General features: G+C 41.8%; 1 protein-coding gene across 6 annotated transcripts in view; it reads left to right on the top strand.

Annotated features, from left to right (window-relative positions):
• caskin1 (CASK interacting protein 1) overlaps positions 1 to 12,293 on the top strand; it is a 105,975-nt gene that overhangs the window by 56,596 nt on the left and 37,086 nt on the right. For all 6 annotated transcript variants that reach the window (XM_013915132.1, XM_013915137.1, XM_013915134.1 and 3 more), the window contains exon 2: positions 3,163 to 3,214. In XM_013915132.1, the coding sequence (XP_013770586.1) occupies positions 3,163 to 3,214 (52 nt within the window). The remainder of the gene's footprint in view (positions 1 to 3,162; positions 3,215 to 12,293) is intronic.

Here is a 12,293-nt window from a genome sequence, read left to right as displayed (position 1 = left end):
CACACACACACACACACACACACACACACACACACACACACACACACACACACACACAGGATGTACATTGTGCCTTTGAAAGCTCCTGTATTTTAAAAAAAAAAGTGAATTCCTGCATTTAAGTGGCCAGAAATAGCCTGTTAGGAAATCAATGTTCCTCTCCCAGTGGTGCTGGGAGCTGTCTCCCCTACAATAGAGGGACTGTCCTGTTTCCTGCACCCTAGAGGGGGTGTGCGTGTGTGTTTGTGGAAAGAGCAAAAATGTGAGAGAGAAAGAAGGCAAAGCAAGCTCATCCTTGCTGTGCCTCAGTTCTGCACCATCAGCTAATAAGAGACATAAAAACAAAGGGCAGAAAATGAAAAATAATGAGGTTGAAAGTAGCAGTTGTGCTTGTATTAAATTTGTATGCATGCGTGTGGATGTGCGTGTGTGTGCCTGCATGTGCTGCACCCCTGCAGCTGAGCTACACCCCGCCACAGCATGCATGGATCTGCATCTGTTATTTCAAGCCAGTAATTGTGTATCTGTGTGTGTTTACAATGAACTTGACCTAAATCTGGACGTTCCACAGTGCCATCGCCACAATAGTTGGTTTGAATTCTCCTGTTGGGAAGACTCATGTTGTGTGTTTTGAAACCAGATGTGATGAGTGTGCAATGGACTAACCGGCTGAGAGGAACTGTGTTTCTCGGCTAGCAACTTGTGACTGTCAGGTTTTAAGCCTCTAAGCATTTCCTGATTTATCCCGTGATTGACTGTGATTGTGACAAAAATACACAAAATGAACTCAGTGGTTTGTTCAGTGTGGCTTGAAACCAGTGAATGGGCCCACAAAGTTCACACCATATCAAGACTTTTTGCCAGCCAAGGAGTCGCCCCCTGCTGGCCCTTAAAAACAATGCAAGTTTAAGGTGCTCCCTCATTGTCTCTGCAACATGAGGATCGTTCCGCTCATTAGGGAGGCAAAACTATTAAAACGTGATTTTATAATTTTATTTCAGCTTTCTCTTTGTCAGTCTGGGGCAGCAAAGACAAACAGTGTAGATTTAAAACCGCTCGATTTTCAATAGAAGGAATTCTAGCATAGCATCATAGCTTCAGTTTGTACTTTTATAGTAAAACCCTGCACATAATTATAATAACTCATAACTGAGCCTGGTTTCATGCTGTATAGTTCATATCCTCAGTATTATCTGTACTTTATATGCCATGAGCAGGAGAGATCTGACATTCCAGTCTATGCTGCACACTTTTCCTAGTCGGCTTGGTTATCTCCTGCACAGATTTAATGCACAGTCCTTATTGCAGCTACACCGTGTGGATTCAAATGTGCTGTGTTGAAATGTAAAAAAAGTCAGAAGCCAAGAACCTGCATCTCATGCTGAACATAACATCCAGTTCTGCTGATTTCCAACTTCTCATTTTTATTTTTGGACTCTATTAGAGTAGCTTTGCATGAGTCACCATTTAAAATAATCCTTATTTGTTTTATAGTGGGACCTGGGAGCCTTTATAGTTCATCCTCTGTCTGAAACAAGCAGTTTTGGCTTTTTAAGGCCGTCCTCTCTTAAAGGCATCTTTCTTCTCATTGGCTACCCGTTGTGACTTCGGAGTGACGTCTTTTATATGTCATTTTTGTGCGTCCAATCTTGGTCCACTGGAGGGGTTGTCGTGGACGTCTTATACATTTAAGACGTTGTTTTTATGCTGCTTCTCTAGATTCTGTAGTCCCGTGGTTCCAACTTGTCCTCCACCCTCTGGAAACATGATAAACAGTTACATGTGAAGGATGTCTGCAGACCCAAATGGAAAAGATATATATAAATCTTATAAAGTTTGTATCTGACTTGTGTGAAACTTGTATGAAAAGCATACAAAAGTGAAAACACATATAAGATCCCTTGAAAAATTATATAATGAAACTTGTATGTTTTGGATACTTACTAAAACAATATATGAAAGTAATGAGAAAGTGGCCACTTTCATGAGTGAATCATATAAGTTTTTACTGTTTCTTTTCCATATGGGGAGTGACAAGCAGACATCTCCAAGATTATATCAACAAAGCCTGTCGAGCAGATAGTCCAGTTCATACATTCACACTTGCACAAACGTCTCCTACTTTCCTACTTCTGTCTCACCCACATTCACTTACAAAGCTACAATAAAACAGGATACTTGGAAAAATGAACCATATATGATGCAAATGCTCTATAAAACTTATTAAACACATTGTACCCATTTTAAAAGGAAACACTTTAACCATTTTTATTTTACATCTTTTCTAATATTTCAACACATTTTACTGAGTGGCAGTTAAATCGTGCTTGTTTAAAAATAATCTGTACTCATATGTATCATGTTGACAACAACAATGTTGATGTTGGTAAATAAAAAAATACATTTATTAGTTATGTAAATTCCCTGCACCTGTCATAGATGTTCATGTGACGTCCAAAACAAACGACCCAGTCCAAAGTTCAAAGGTTGAACATCATATGGACATACAAGTCGTGGTTGGACGTCCAAATTGTGGACCTCTTTTGGACGTCATACAGATCCAGAACTGGTCATGGACCCAATATAGATGAAATCTGCACGTCTAGCTGACGTCCAGTGTTTAGTGGGTGATATTAAGATATCTGCCCTTCTGGACATCACACAGACCACAGAGTAAAAGTTTATATTCCCAGTAAGCCGGGAGAAAATAACTTTCGTAATGTGACTTGATCTGGAAAACATTTTCACATCTTTTTTGTGGGTTTTGAATCTAAGCGTATTGTCACATTACCTAAATTCACACACATGAGCGAGCATGCTCTGAATGGTGTAAATATTTAGAATGACAGACACGTAGGGTGCTGTCACCATGGGGGGCTGGACTCGAAGTAATGGCACTCTTTCATGCAAACAGCAGGTGAGGAAATGTGATGGCAGTTTGCCTCATAATGAGATCTTTGCTTCCGTTTGGTGGAAATGAGTGAGTGGAAAAGTGGAAAATGCTGTTTCTGGCTTCAGGAATGAATGAACCGTTCCTCTAGAGCACGATATTGTTGCAATCATAAACGTTAAATATTGCTCATAACAAGGTCCTGATGGGCTTTTGCTATCATATTTGAGGGCTGCAAAAATCCACTCATGCTCCCTCTTTTTGTCTTTCAGAGCTCCTCGGGTCTGCAAAGAAAGTGAATGTCAACTTCCAGGATACAGATGGGTGAGTTACCCTCCTTTTCTTCTTCCATATATCATGTCTCCATCCCATCTGTACCCATCCCAGGCCAGCTTCCCCCCTCCTTTCTCCTGCTTAACAGCATCCCCAAGCAGCATTATCATAGTGCTTTTACTTCTCTCTTTACAGTATTAAAAGCTGGGGGATTAGCCCATATACCACTCAGCTCAGAATGTCGTGTTTATTTATGCGTGTGAGAGTATTAAAGGCATGATATTAGGTATTACATCTAAGCACTTTCACCTCTTTGCTCCCATTTTGTCATTGAAAGCATCGCGTGCGCCCAGTACGCGGCTACGGGCCCGTCGGCTCTCATTGGGGAGCCGCCACTTGAAATCCACCAGACGATGGTAAAACAAAACTGCAAACAGAACTGTGGCCCACTTCCATGCAATCTGGTGTGTTATGTAACGGAACAATTTGGAGAGACAGACTTTTGTTTCTTTGACAAAAGGCTGGGGAGACATAAAAAGGGATTCTCAATGTGAAAAATCAGGTGATTTGTTGTCTGCAGGCTACAACTGGCGAGAAATCAAAGTGAGTGGCAGCTCACACAGACAGGTGGAGGAAAGGAGGGCCAAAAAAGAAGTCAGGGGTTGATATGGCCGTCATTAAACAGGCTGTGGAGACGACTTACATCACTTTAACGCAATGTAGTGGAAATGCAGTGCAATGATGTTGTTTTTCCCCGTGTTTCACATATGGATCATATTGCAGTCTGAAGGTTAACGCTAAACTCATCGTGCAGTTTATTTTCAGTCGTCCTTGGTTGGTTTGTGGCTGTTTCTCCTGCGAGTATTTCAAAGAGAAATGAAGCCGTGGCTGATCTGGGATTCTGGCTCAGCATAATGTGACAGAAGTGAAGTCTGTTTCAAAAATGCTTCTCATCGTTTTCATAAACTTAATGGTATTTCTTTCATTTGATTTTATAGACCTGATATTACATGTTTGATCTTTAAGTATGTTTTAGCGTCAGTGTGTAAAAGGTGCTTTACAGTAATGACAACTTAATGTGTTAAAAATTGAAAGTTAAATAGATAAAACTGATAAAATTTCACTTCAATCAAAAGTCAGGGTTCTCCTGGGAACACATAAAACTTTAAAAGTGATTTTATGCTCTATGTCTCACCACAGTTTAATACCAGAGGTCTACAGAGAGGTCTGGTACCTGTTTGCATCCTGATATGATTTGTAAAACTCTACAAACATGGTTTTAGTTTGTCATTATGGGTTATTGTTCTGAAGTTAAAGGGAAAAGAATCCAGAGTTGCTACATTTTAACCTCCAGCTCTATACATCTTCATCTTTGTCTGTAATAGAGTAGCTTTACATGATTAGTTGTCCAAAATAATCCCCTTGTATCTTGCAATAGGTCTTGGTGTCCCTCAGAGACCATGCAGTTTTAGTTCCATTCCCTTTAAGCTATCTCTCTTCTGATTGGCTGTCCCTTGCAACCAAAACATTTATTTTAATTTGAATAGTGGGTGGAGCTTCTGTGCTCGCAGCCAGAGTTGTATGCCTGAGGTGACCGTATTGGGGATGTGGGCTGAGCTTTTGGCTCATTTGTACCTGCAATGATCCCTTGATTTAATGGTCATGTTTAATATGAAATCCACCACGGTTTATATACCTTGATGTCATATACAGCAGCGGTCCCCAGGCCCCGGACTGGTACCGGGCCGCAAGAGTTGAGGCTCGGGTGTGAAATTTATGGTTTTCAGGGTTTTCATCCCGTGTTGTAGTTGTGTGTCTTATTTTGAAATAAATATTTACGTGTTACCATAGCGACCAGAGAGCATTAAGGGGCAGAGAGGAGGACGTTACTCTCAATGTTGTTGGCGCATTTCAGGAGGACGCTGCTAATAAAGTTACACAATTACACCATGGATTCGTGTTTATTATTACATGTACAATATACCACAGTTTTTGTCTTGGTCGTATCTTTTTTTTGGTGTTTTATTTATCTGCGACATCTTAAAGGCCGGTCCGTGAAATATTGTCTGACATTAAACCGGTCTGTGGCACAAAAAAGGTTGGGGACCGCTGATATACGGGATCACATTTATGGTGCAGTAGCCTGTAAACAGCAGAGGGCTTAGATTCTGCATCAAATGCTACCAATTTCAGGGCTCTTGCAGGCTTCTTAAACCCTTCAGCAGACTGTTTCAGACTGTTCTCGCTTCATCCGGTTGTTCAGTGATGACGCGACGAATCCTACTTCCGGGCTTAATGTAGTCTGCGTTTAATATGGCTTTTGTGTTGTTAACATGTTTAATGTTTTGTATTTTCTTCTATTTGATCTCAAAAAGCTCCTAAAACAGTCAGTGATCCCTGTTGACCTCCCTCGGCTTTTATTACTGCTAATCATTTATTTAAGCTCAGTTTTTAAAACCTTAGGATGTAACTACAGCCCAGCCCATGCAGCAGTATATGAATGACTAACCTCGTATTGTGGATGGATTATCTCAGTTGTTCTCCTGGCTGAAGTTTGGTCCTTTTACAGCATCCTGCCATGCGATTACATTTGTTCCTGACCACCGAGAACACTCACGTTAACTTTTATCCAGTGGAAAAAAAGTTAGCTTGTTTATATTATGCTAACATAGCTGTGTCGCTAGCGGTCACGTAGCACATCATTATATACCAGCTAGCCCAACTTCAGTAACCCTACAAACGTCACTGCTGTTTAGTTTTCTGTCTTCATTTATGCTGGAAGTGATAACAGAGCTGTACGTTTGAATTTGTTTCCAAAACCCCGCAGTCAGGACATGCTATATTGTATTTAGATAGAAGCTAGCGAGCTAACTCCCTGCTAACTTCTAACTCCGTTAAATGTCATAAATTCCGTTTTCATGGATGCCTGGATGTTAAACTCAATTGTTACACCTGGTAGAGCAGAACGCTGATCATTTTATTAAAGATGAAAGACTTTAGACAGTTTTTCAGCTCTCAGTAATGCCATAGTGATCGTTTGATATATGGACCTGCAGCGGGGTTTAGGTCCAGACACGGCTAGTGACGTCAGACTGAACAACCGCATAGTGTCAAGAATGCTATGGAGCAAGACAAACTGCATTTAGGCACTCATCTAGAAGAAATTCTCCAGACCTTCCTAGGCAGAACAGATTATGAGAGAACTATTTTTCTTCATCCGGATCAGTCATAGGACAGAGGGTGTTTCGTACTGTTCAGGCTGTGCAGCCCCTTGAGGCAAGCCTGTGATCTGACATATTGAGCTATACAAATAAAGCTGACTTGACCCGTCACCCTTTATAAACATGCCAAAGGACCTATCCAACAATGACATGTACATTGCAGTGAAATAACTAAAACCATGCAAAAATAAAAAGGAAACAACATTTTTATCAGATATATCTGTGCAGTTGTCTTATAAAAATCACTTATACTCAAGTTTTCCATTCAAGCCTGGTTATGTGAAACAAAATACTGACTTTAACTAGTTTGATTACAATAAATTTTCTCCTGTACGTTTGTTACATGAGTACAATGTAAAATGCTGAATTTAATGGAATATGGTTAAATGAAAATTACTTGATTAATATACATTCAGTTTATAACAAGCACATTTTCCTTAAAGATTAGCTGCATGAATAAATAAACCATTGCTTTAAGGCAGACATTCGTCAAACGAGTGTCCCAAACGGCATACTGTAAATCCCCTGCTAGCACCTTTTTGCACTTCACAACAATCAATGATGGTAAAAAAAAACACAGCGTCATCTGAAACACACTTCCAAGAAAACAACAAAGGAGAGACGGTATGATATTCTTTCTATGTCTTCTCTTTGTTGTGTTACAGTTATGTTTGAGTTGGGTTTAATGAGGGTTGTAAAGGATTGTGCGGAGGTGGAAATGGAGGCTGTGAGTGCTTGTTATTGGGCCGTCAGAATGCGACGGCCATGAAACGATCAGTAAATCAACTTTAAATTCTCCCGGTGACTCACTTCACCCTCATTCACATGCTAGCTCTCTATTCCTCCTTTCTAATATGCACCCTCGCCTATGAATCATATCCAACAATTCTTGTGTTACTAACAGAACCACAAAAAAACGTAGCCGACCCCTGATGGGAATCAAGAAATTGATAGAAAATTAGCCAAGCGAGCGAGGCTGCTGCAGGAGTGTCTTCGATGTGCATTCTTTCAGATGCATGAACTGCTAACTAAAGTTAGGTTATATCTCTCAGTGCATCCCAACATGTGTTACTCTTGGTGGAAATGACAGTAGGTGGAACACTTGCATGGATCTAGATAATTCTGGACTGTATTTGAGAGCCACTTAGTCATTTTTAAATAAAACAATACTTTCTAAACCAAAACAGGAAACTACATTTTTACATTGAGCCCTACTCCCTGTGATTAACACTCTTCTCATAGAGCTGAGAGGATTGTATTACCAGAAAGCAACATTGCAGAGATTGAGGATAGCTAAGTACCCTGGAATCCCACAGGCAAATGGTAATCAGGAAGAGGCCGCTGGGAAAGCTGCAACCACCAAATGCCGACAGGGTGTAAGGGAATGCCTGAAGAGTCTGTTGAATGGGAAGAACAAGATCAGGACAATTAGCACCTATGCCCTGCTGGTGGTTAGATACCCGCTGGGATGAAAGGGTGGCCAAAGGAGGAGATGGACCGATGACATCAAGACAAGGAAGCACCTGACCATGCATGGAGGGTTTTATTCCAAGTCCAGCATCCTGAGACTGTAGCGGAAGGAAGGAGGCCAAAGACTGGTGAGTGTCACAACCACTATCCAACATAAAACAATAAAGGTCCATGTGTACATCAGGAAGATGGCCATAAGTGATTGTGTGCTTCGTGAATACTTCAGGCAGCAGAAACCAGAGGAAAGACAGGAGTAAGAAGGGGAGCCATCATGGAAGAAATGCATGGAATAGCAGCTGATATCGATAAATAATATCAGCGGCTGGACTGAAAGACAGCACAGAAGCACTAATCACAGCAGCACAGGAACAAGCTCCTAGCACAAGATCCATAGAGGCTGGGTTCTGTCTGTGCAAGCACAGGCTGTGTAAAGATGCCCCTGAGACAACCCAGCACATAACAGCAGGGTGCAAGATGCCAGCAGGCAGGGCATACATGGAACGCCATAACCAAGTGGCCGGCATAGTGTACAGGAACATCTGTGCCGAGTAAGGCCTGGAAGTCCCGAGGTCAAACTGGGAGACGCTCCCCAGGGTGGTCAAGAATGACTGATCTAAGATCCTGTGAAATTTCCAGATATATATGGACAAACTAGTGATTGCTAACTAGGTAGAGAACATCTGAGCACTCAGGGCAGTGACCCCCAACCTTGGCAAGTGGCTCCAGCTGATTCCAGGAACGACATCTGAGATCTCTGTCCAGAAGATTGCTGTCCTTGGAAGGGTGCAGGACCCTCTTGCTCCCAGCCCTTTGGTCGACGACCTGAGCTCGAACGATAAAGACTGGTCCGCATGGTGAGTGGGGAATTAACCTTCATGTATCCAGAGTACGTGGACCAATCGACCTTCTTATTTAAGTGATCTCTTGGGTATTTGTATTCTTGTACCATTTCCACCATGCCCTAACCTTGTGGAAAGAGGAGCAGTAGGAGTCCTGAATCTGTGGAGTCCAACAGCAACCTAATTTTGCTTGTGGTTACATTTTTCCCCAAATGGCTCCAACGCCTGACCAACCAGTAAGTAAGACCACCCACAAGAGAGGCAGGGACTAGCTTCTGAATACCAAAACTATGTGGTTTAAACAGTGGATCTCCAAGCATTTTTTCCTTTGTGTGCCACTCCTCTAGATTAGTTCTGGGCTGGAATCGTTTGCACATTGCAACTATAACCCAGCTCATTTTTGACTGATGCTGTAACAGAATCGCTTTGACTTCGCTGTACTTGTTTTAATTGATGTACACGACACGCTGCTCTGAAAACTGGTACTTAGTGAAATTAAATTCATCAGCATGTACTACTGTAAAAGAAAAAGAAATTAAACAGTTTAGCTCAAAAGACAAAGTGGACAAAAATGTAAATGCATGAGTGAACTTTAATTAAGTTAGAATGCAAGTATAAATATCAGCATTTGTACCAGGACTTCCCACGAATCCTGAGCGCGCTTGTTTTTTGCTTCTCCTTCCACGGTGGTCCGTCTTTTTTCCGTCAGTCTGGCTCACTCACTGTCACTTCATCCGTGATTGTCTACTTAATGCAGCAGGAAACAAGAGAAGATAGAAATGCAAATTCCTTGGAGCTCGACTCATGCCAGCTTCAGCTGGTGAGGATGATTTAAACTGAGCTAAAAAAGACTGCGAAGCGTGCGAAACACAGTGGCCTCTGCAAAGATAAAGATGAAGAGTAATCCTTGCAGAGCAGCGTTCCCACTCTGAGTGAAACTAAACAGTTTAATCTAATTAGTGTGTTTACTGTTACTGCCTGTTTGCCCCCTAATTCCTCTCACAGTAATGAGTACGGGTGATGCTAACACGGCTGGTATGAGGCGCAAATAACTCATGAATATTGTTTCTGAGAGAAATGTATGGGTCAGGATAAATATTGCACGTAATGAGTCTGCATAAACTGATTCACTTTAGATTCATTTACTCCTCTTGGCAGCGGCTCGAAGACTCCTAATGAACTGCAAAAGAAGAAAGAAGAAGCTCGTGTCATAGCTGGCAACTTTCATCGTCAGTGCATGTGTACAAAACGTTTCCAGAGTGAAAATGGAGGCTGGTGTTGCACTGTGATTACAAACAGCAGGAATCTATTAAAAAAATGCTCGTTTGGTTATATTTAGATATTTTGAAAACGGAGGAAATGAGAAATTAGAGCAAAGGCTTTTCACATGTGTACGATTGACACAAGCGACCTGACAACAACAAACCACTTACCGAGGATGAAGATTCCTCTTTATAAAGCCTGACAAGGAGATGTCCACTGAGACATGAGAGGACATTACAGAAGAGCTGCCATTATGTATTCACTGTAGTGGGTGTGTTTGTGCACGCGTAGAGGTTTGCTGTTGGAAAGTATCACAGAGGACGGAGGCTTTTCTGGAAATAAACACACTGAACATGCTACTTAAAGATATAAGGCCTAAAAACGCTACGATGAATTGGCTTTATTTACTTGGAGCTGGAACTAGAACAAGTCAAATCAATACAAATGATTTAACCAAAAAGAGGTTAAATAATTTTATATGGAAGGACGAGCGCAGTATGCACCACCGGCAGGCAGAGGTGGCACCTTTGGTGCAAAAATACTATTTTATACTTGTCAAACTGCTATCTTTGGCATATTTAAAGCTTCATACAACGCGGTTAACAAATGACAAAGTTTCACAGGTTAGAATTAAACGTCAATCATATTGATTTAACTTGTGTAATACTCTTGATATTTATAACTGAGGGATCTGTATATATTAGTGCTGTTTCTTAAATTTGTAAACTGGTATATATGTATTATTTAATTAGTTTAATCTGTTACTGTTGCTGTCTTGGAGCAACTGTAACCAACAGGTTTTCCTTCGGGATTATTAAAGTAGATGCTTTATGCGGCCTACAGACAAGCTCCTCCTTTATTTCATTTTCACCTTTGTTGTCAAAGTCAGGTTAAACATCTGAGACGTGGTTAACAGGTAATCACATGCACTCAGTGTCACAGGGGGTGGTTTCACTGATAAAAGAGGAGAATTGGGTTGGGTGGGTTTGCAGGATATCTAGAGCGAGCGGCCAGGTGAGTGTCCGGTGGAGAAGCTGGGCCGTGGATCACAGAAGACACAGGTAGACGGTCAGGTGAAGAATGGCGGCTCGAGCTGGTCCTTAAATACTGGCTCCAATGGTGATGATGATGATGATGATGATGACCTGCAGGTAAGATGAGCAAGAGCAGGAAATGGGAACTCCGCCTAAGGAGGGAAACACCTGGATTTAGAGGCAGGAATGGAAAAACATTCCCCACGAAGTAGCAGCCAGCCTGGACCATGACCAACAAGAGCTAATAATTTCTCCGTACATAAAAAGGTAGGCTCGAAGGCAATTAAATGAATAGACTGTGTGTGTGTGTTTAAGGAGGTAACCTACAGTGAGAGTTAGTAAAACTAAAGGTTTAACATGTCGAGCTTGTTTGGACATGTACACATAAACTAAGCACACGAGCAAACAGAGTTTATTTGTACAGGACGGGTTATTTAGAGAATAGCAGCTCTTTTCAGGTCAGGTCCATGGTGAACTGTACCACATTGGGAAGCAGCCACACGTTTTTCTCCCCTACTTTTAACTGGGTTGTGACCTAACCAGTGTGTGTGTGTGACTGTCATCTGTCAGCTAAGCCTGCTGCAATATTAATAGCCCACAGTGGGCCCACAACAGCACAGGTCCACTGGAAATTCTTCTCAGTCCTTGTAATTATGACAACGACAACGATTTCATTGCCCACAGCAGGCAGAGGAGCTGTTATAGAAGCAGCTCGTTGCCCAGTGGCTCGTTATTGTAGCTGCTGGTGGTTTTAGATTATTTGTGAATCTTCAGGAGCTGAAAATGAAGTAATCAGAGTATTAAAACAGCACATTCTTCTACTGAGAGGGATCACTATCTGTGTATGTGCTGAGCAATGACATTCTTACTTTGAGGACAACACACAAACAGTAAATGCAATAAATCACTAAACTAAAAGAATAAAAAGCATAAATAAACAAAGCCGGTATTATGTACAGAAGGGTGTGCGCGGTGCGTTTAATGGCCTGAAAAAGTAGGAGAAACTAAAGGACCCACACTTTCTGTACAGGCAACGTGACAGACATTGATTAGCAGACAACAGAGACACAGGACGGCGTGATATGTGAGCCAGGAGCTGGCAACAACACACGCACACACATTAACAGGTTTACATGCGGTTTGTCATAGACGCAGCTCGTCTGAACTGCGCGCCAGCAGACGGGAGAGACGAGTGACGAGACAGACTGGCGTCCTTCCTTTCTTCTCTCTCCTCAGTCCAGTGTGTGATTGTTGGAGCGGCGTGCTTCTCGGGAAAGCTTGACAGGCATAAGAAATGTCTCAT

The sequence above is a fragment of the Pundamilia nyererei genome, unplaced genomic scaffold (assembly GCF_000239375.1).
Source record: "Pundamilia nyererei isolate P.nyererei 1_Seehausen unplaced genomic scaffold, PunNye1.0 scaffold00259, whole genome shotgun sequence".
Taxonomy (NCBI): Eukaryota; Metazoa; Chordata; class Actinopteri; order Cichliformes; family Cichlidae; genus Pundamilia; species Pundamilia nyererei.
This window is presented reverse-complemented; position numbering and strand designations above follow the sequence as displayed.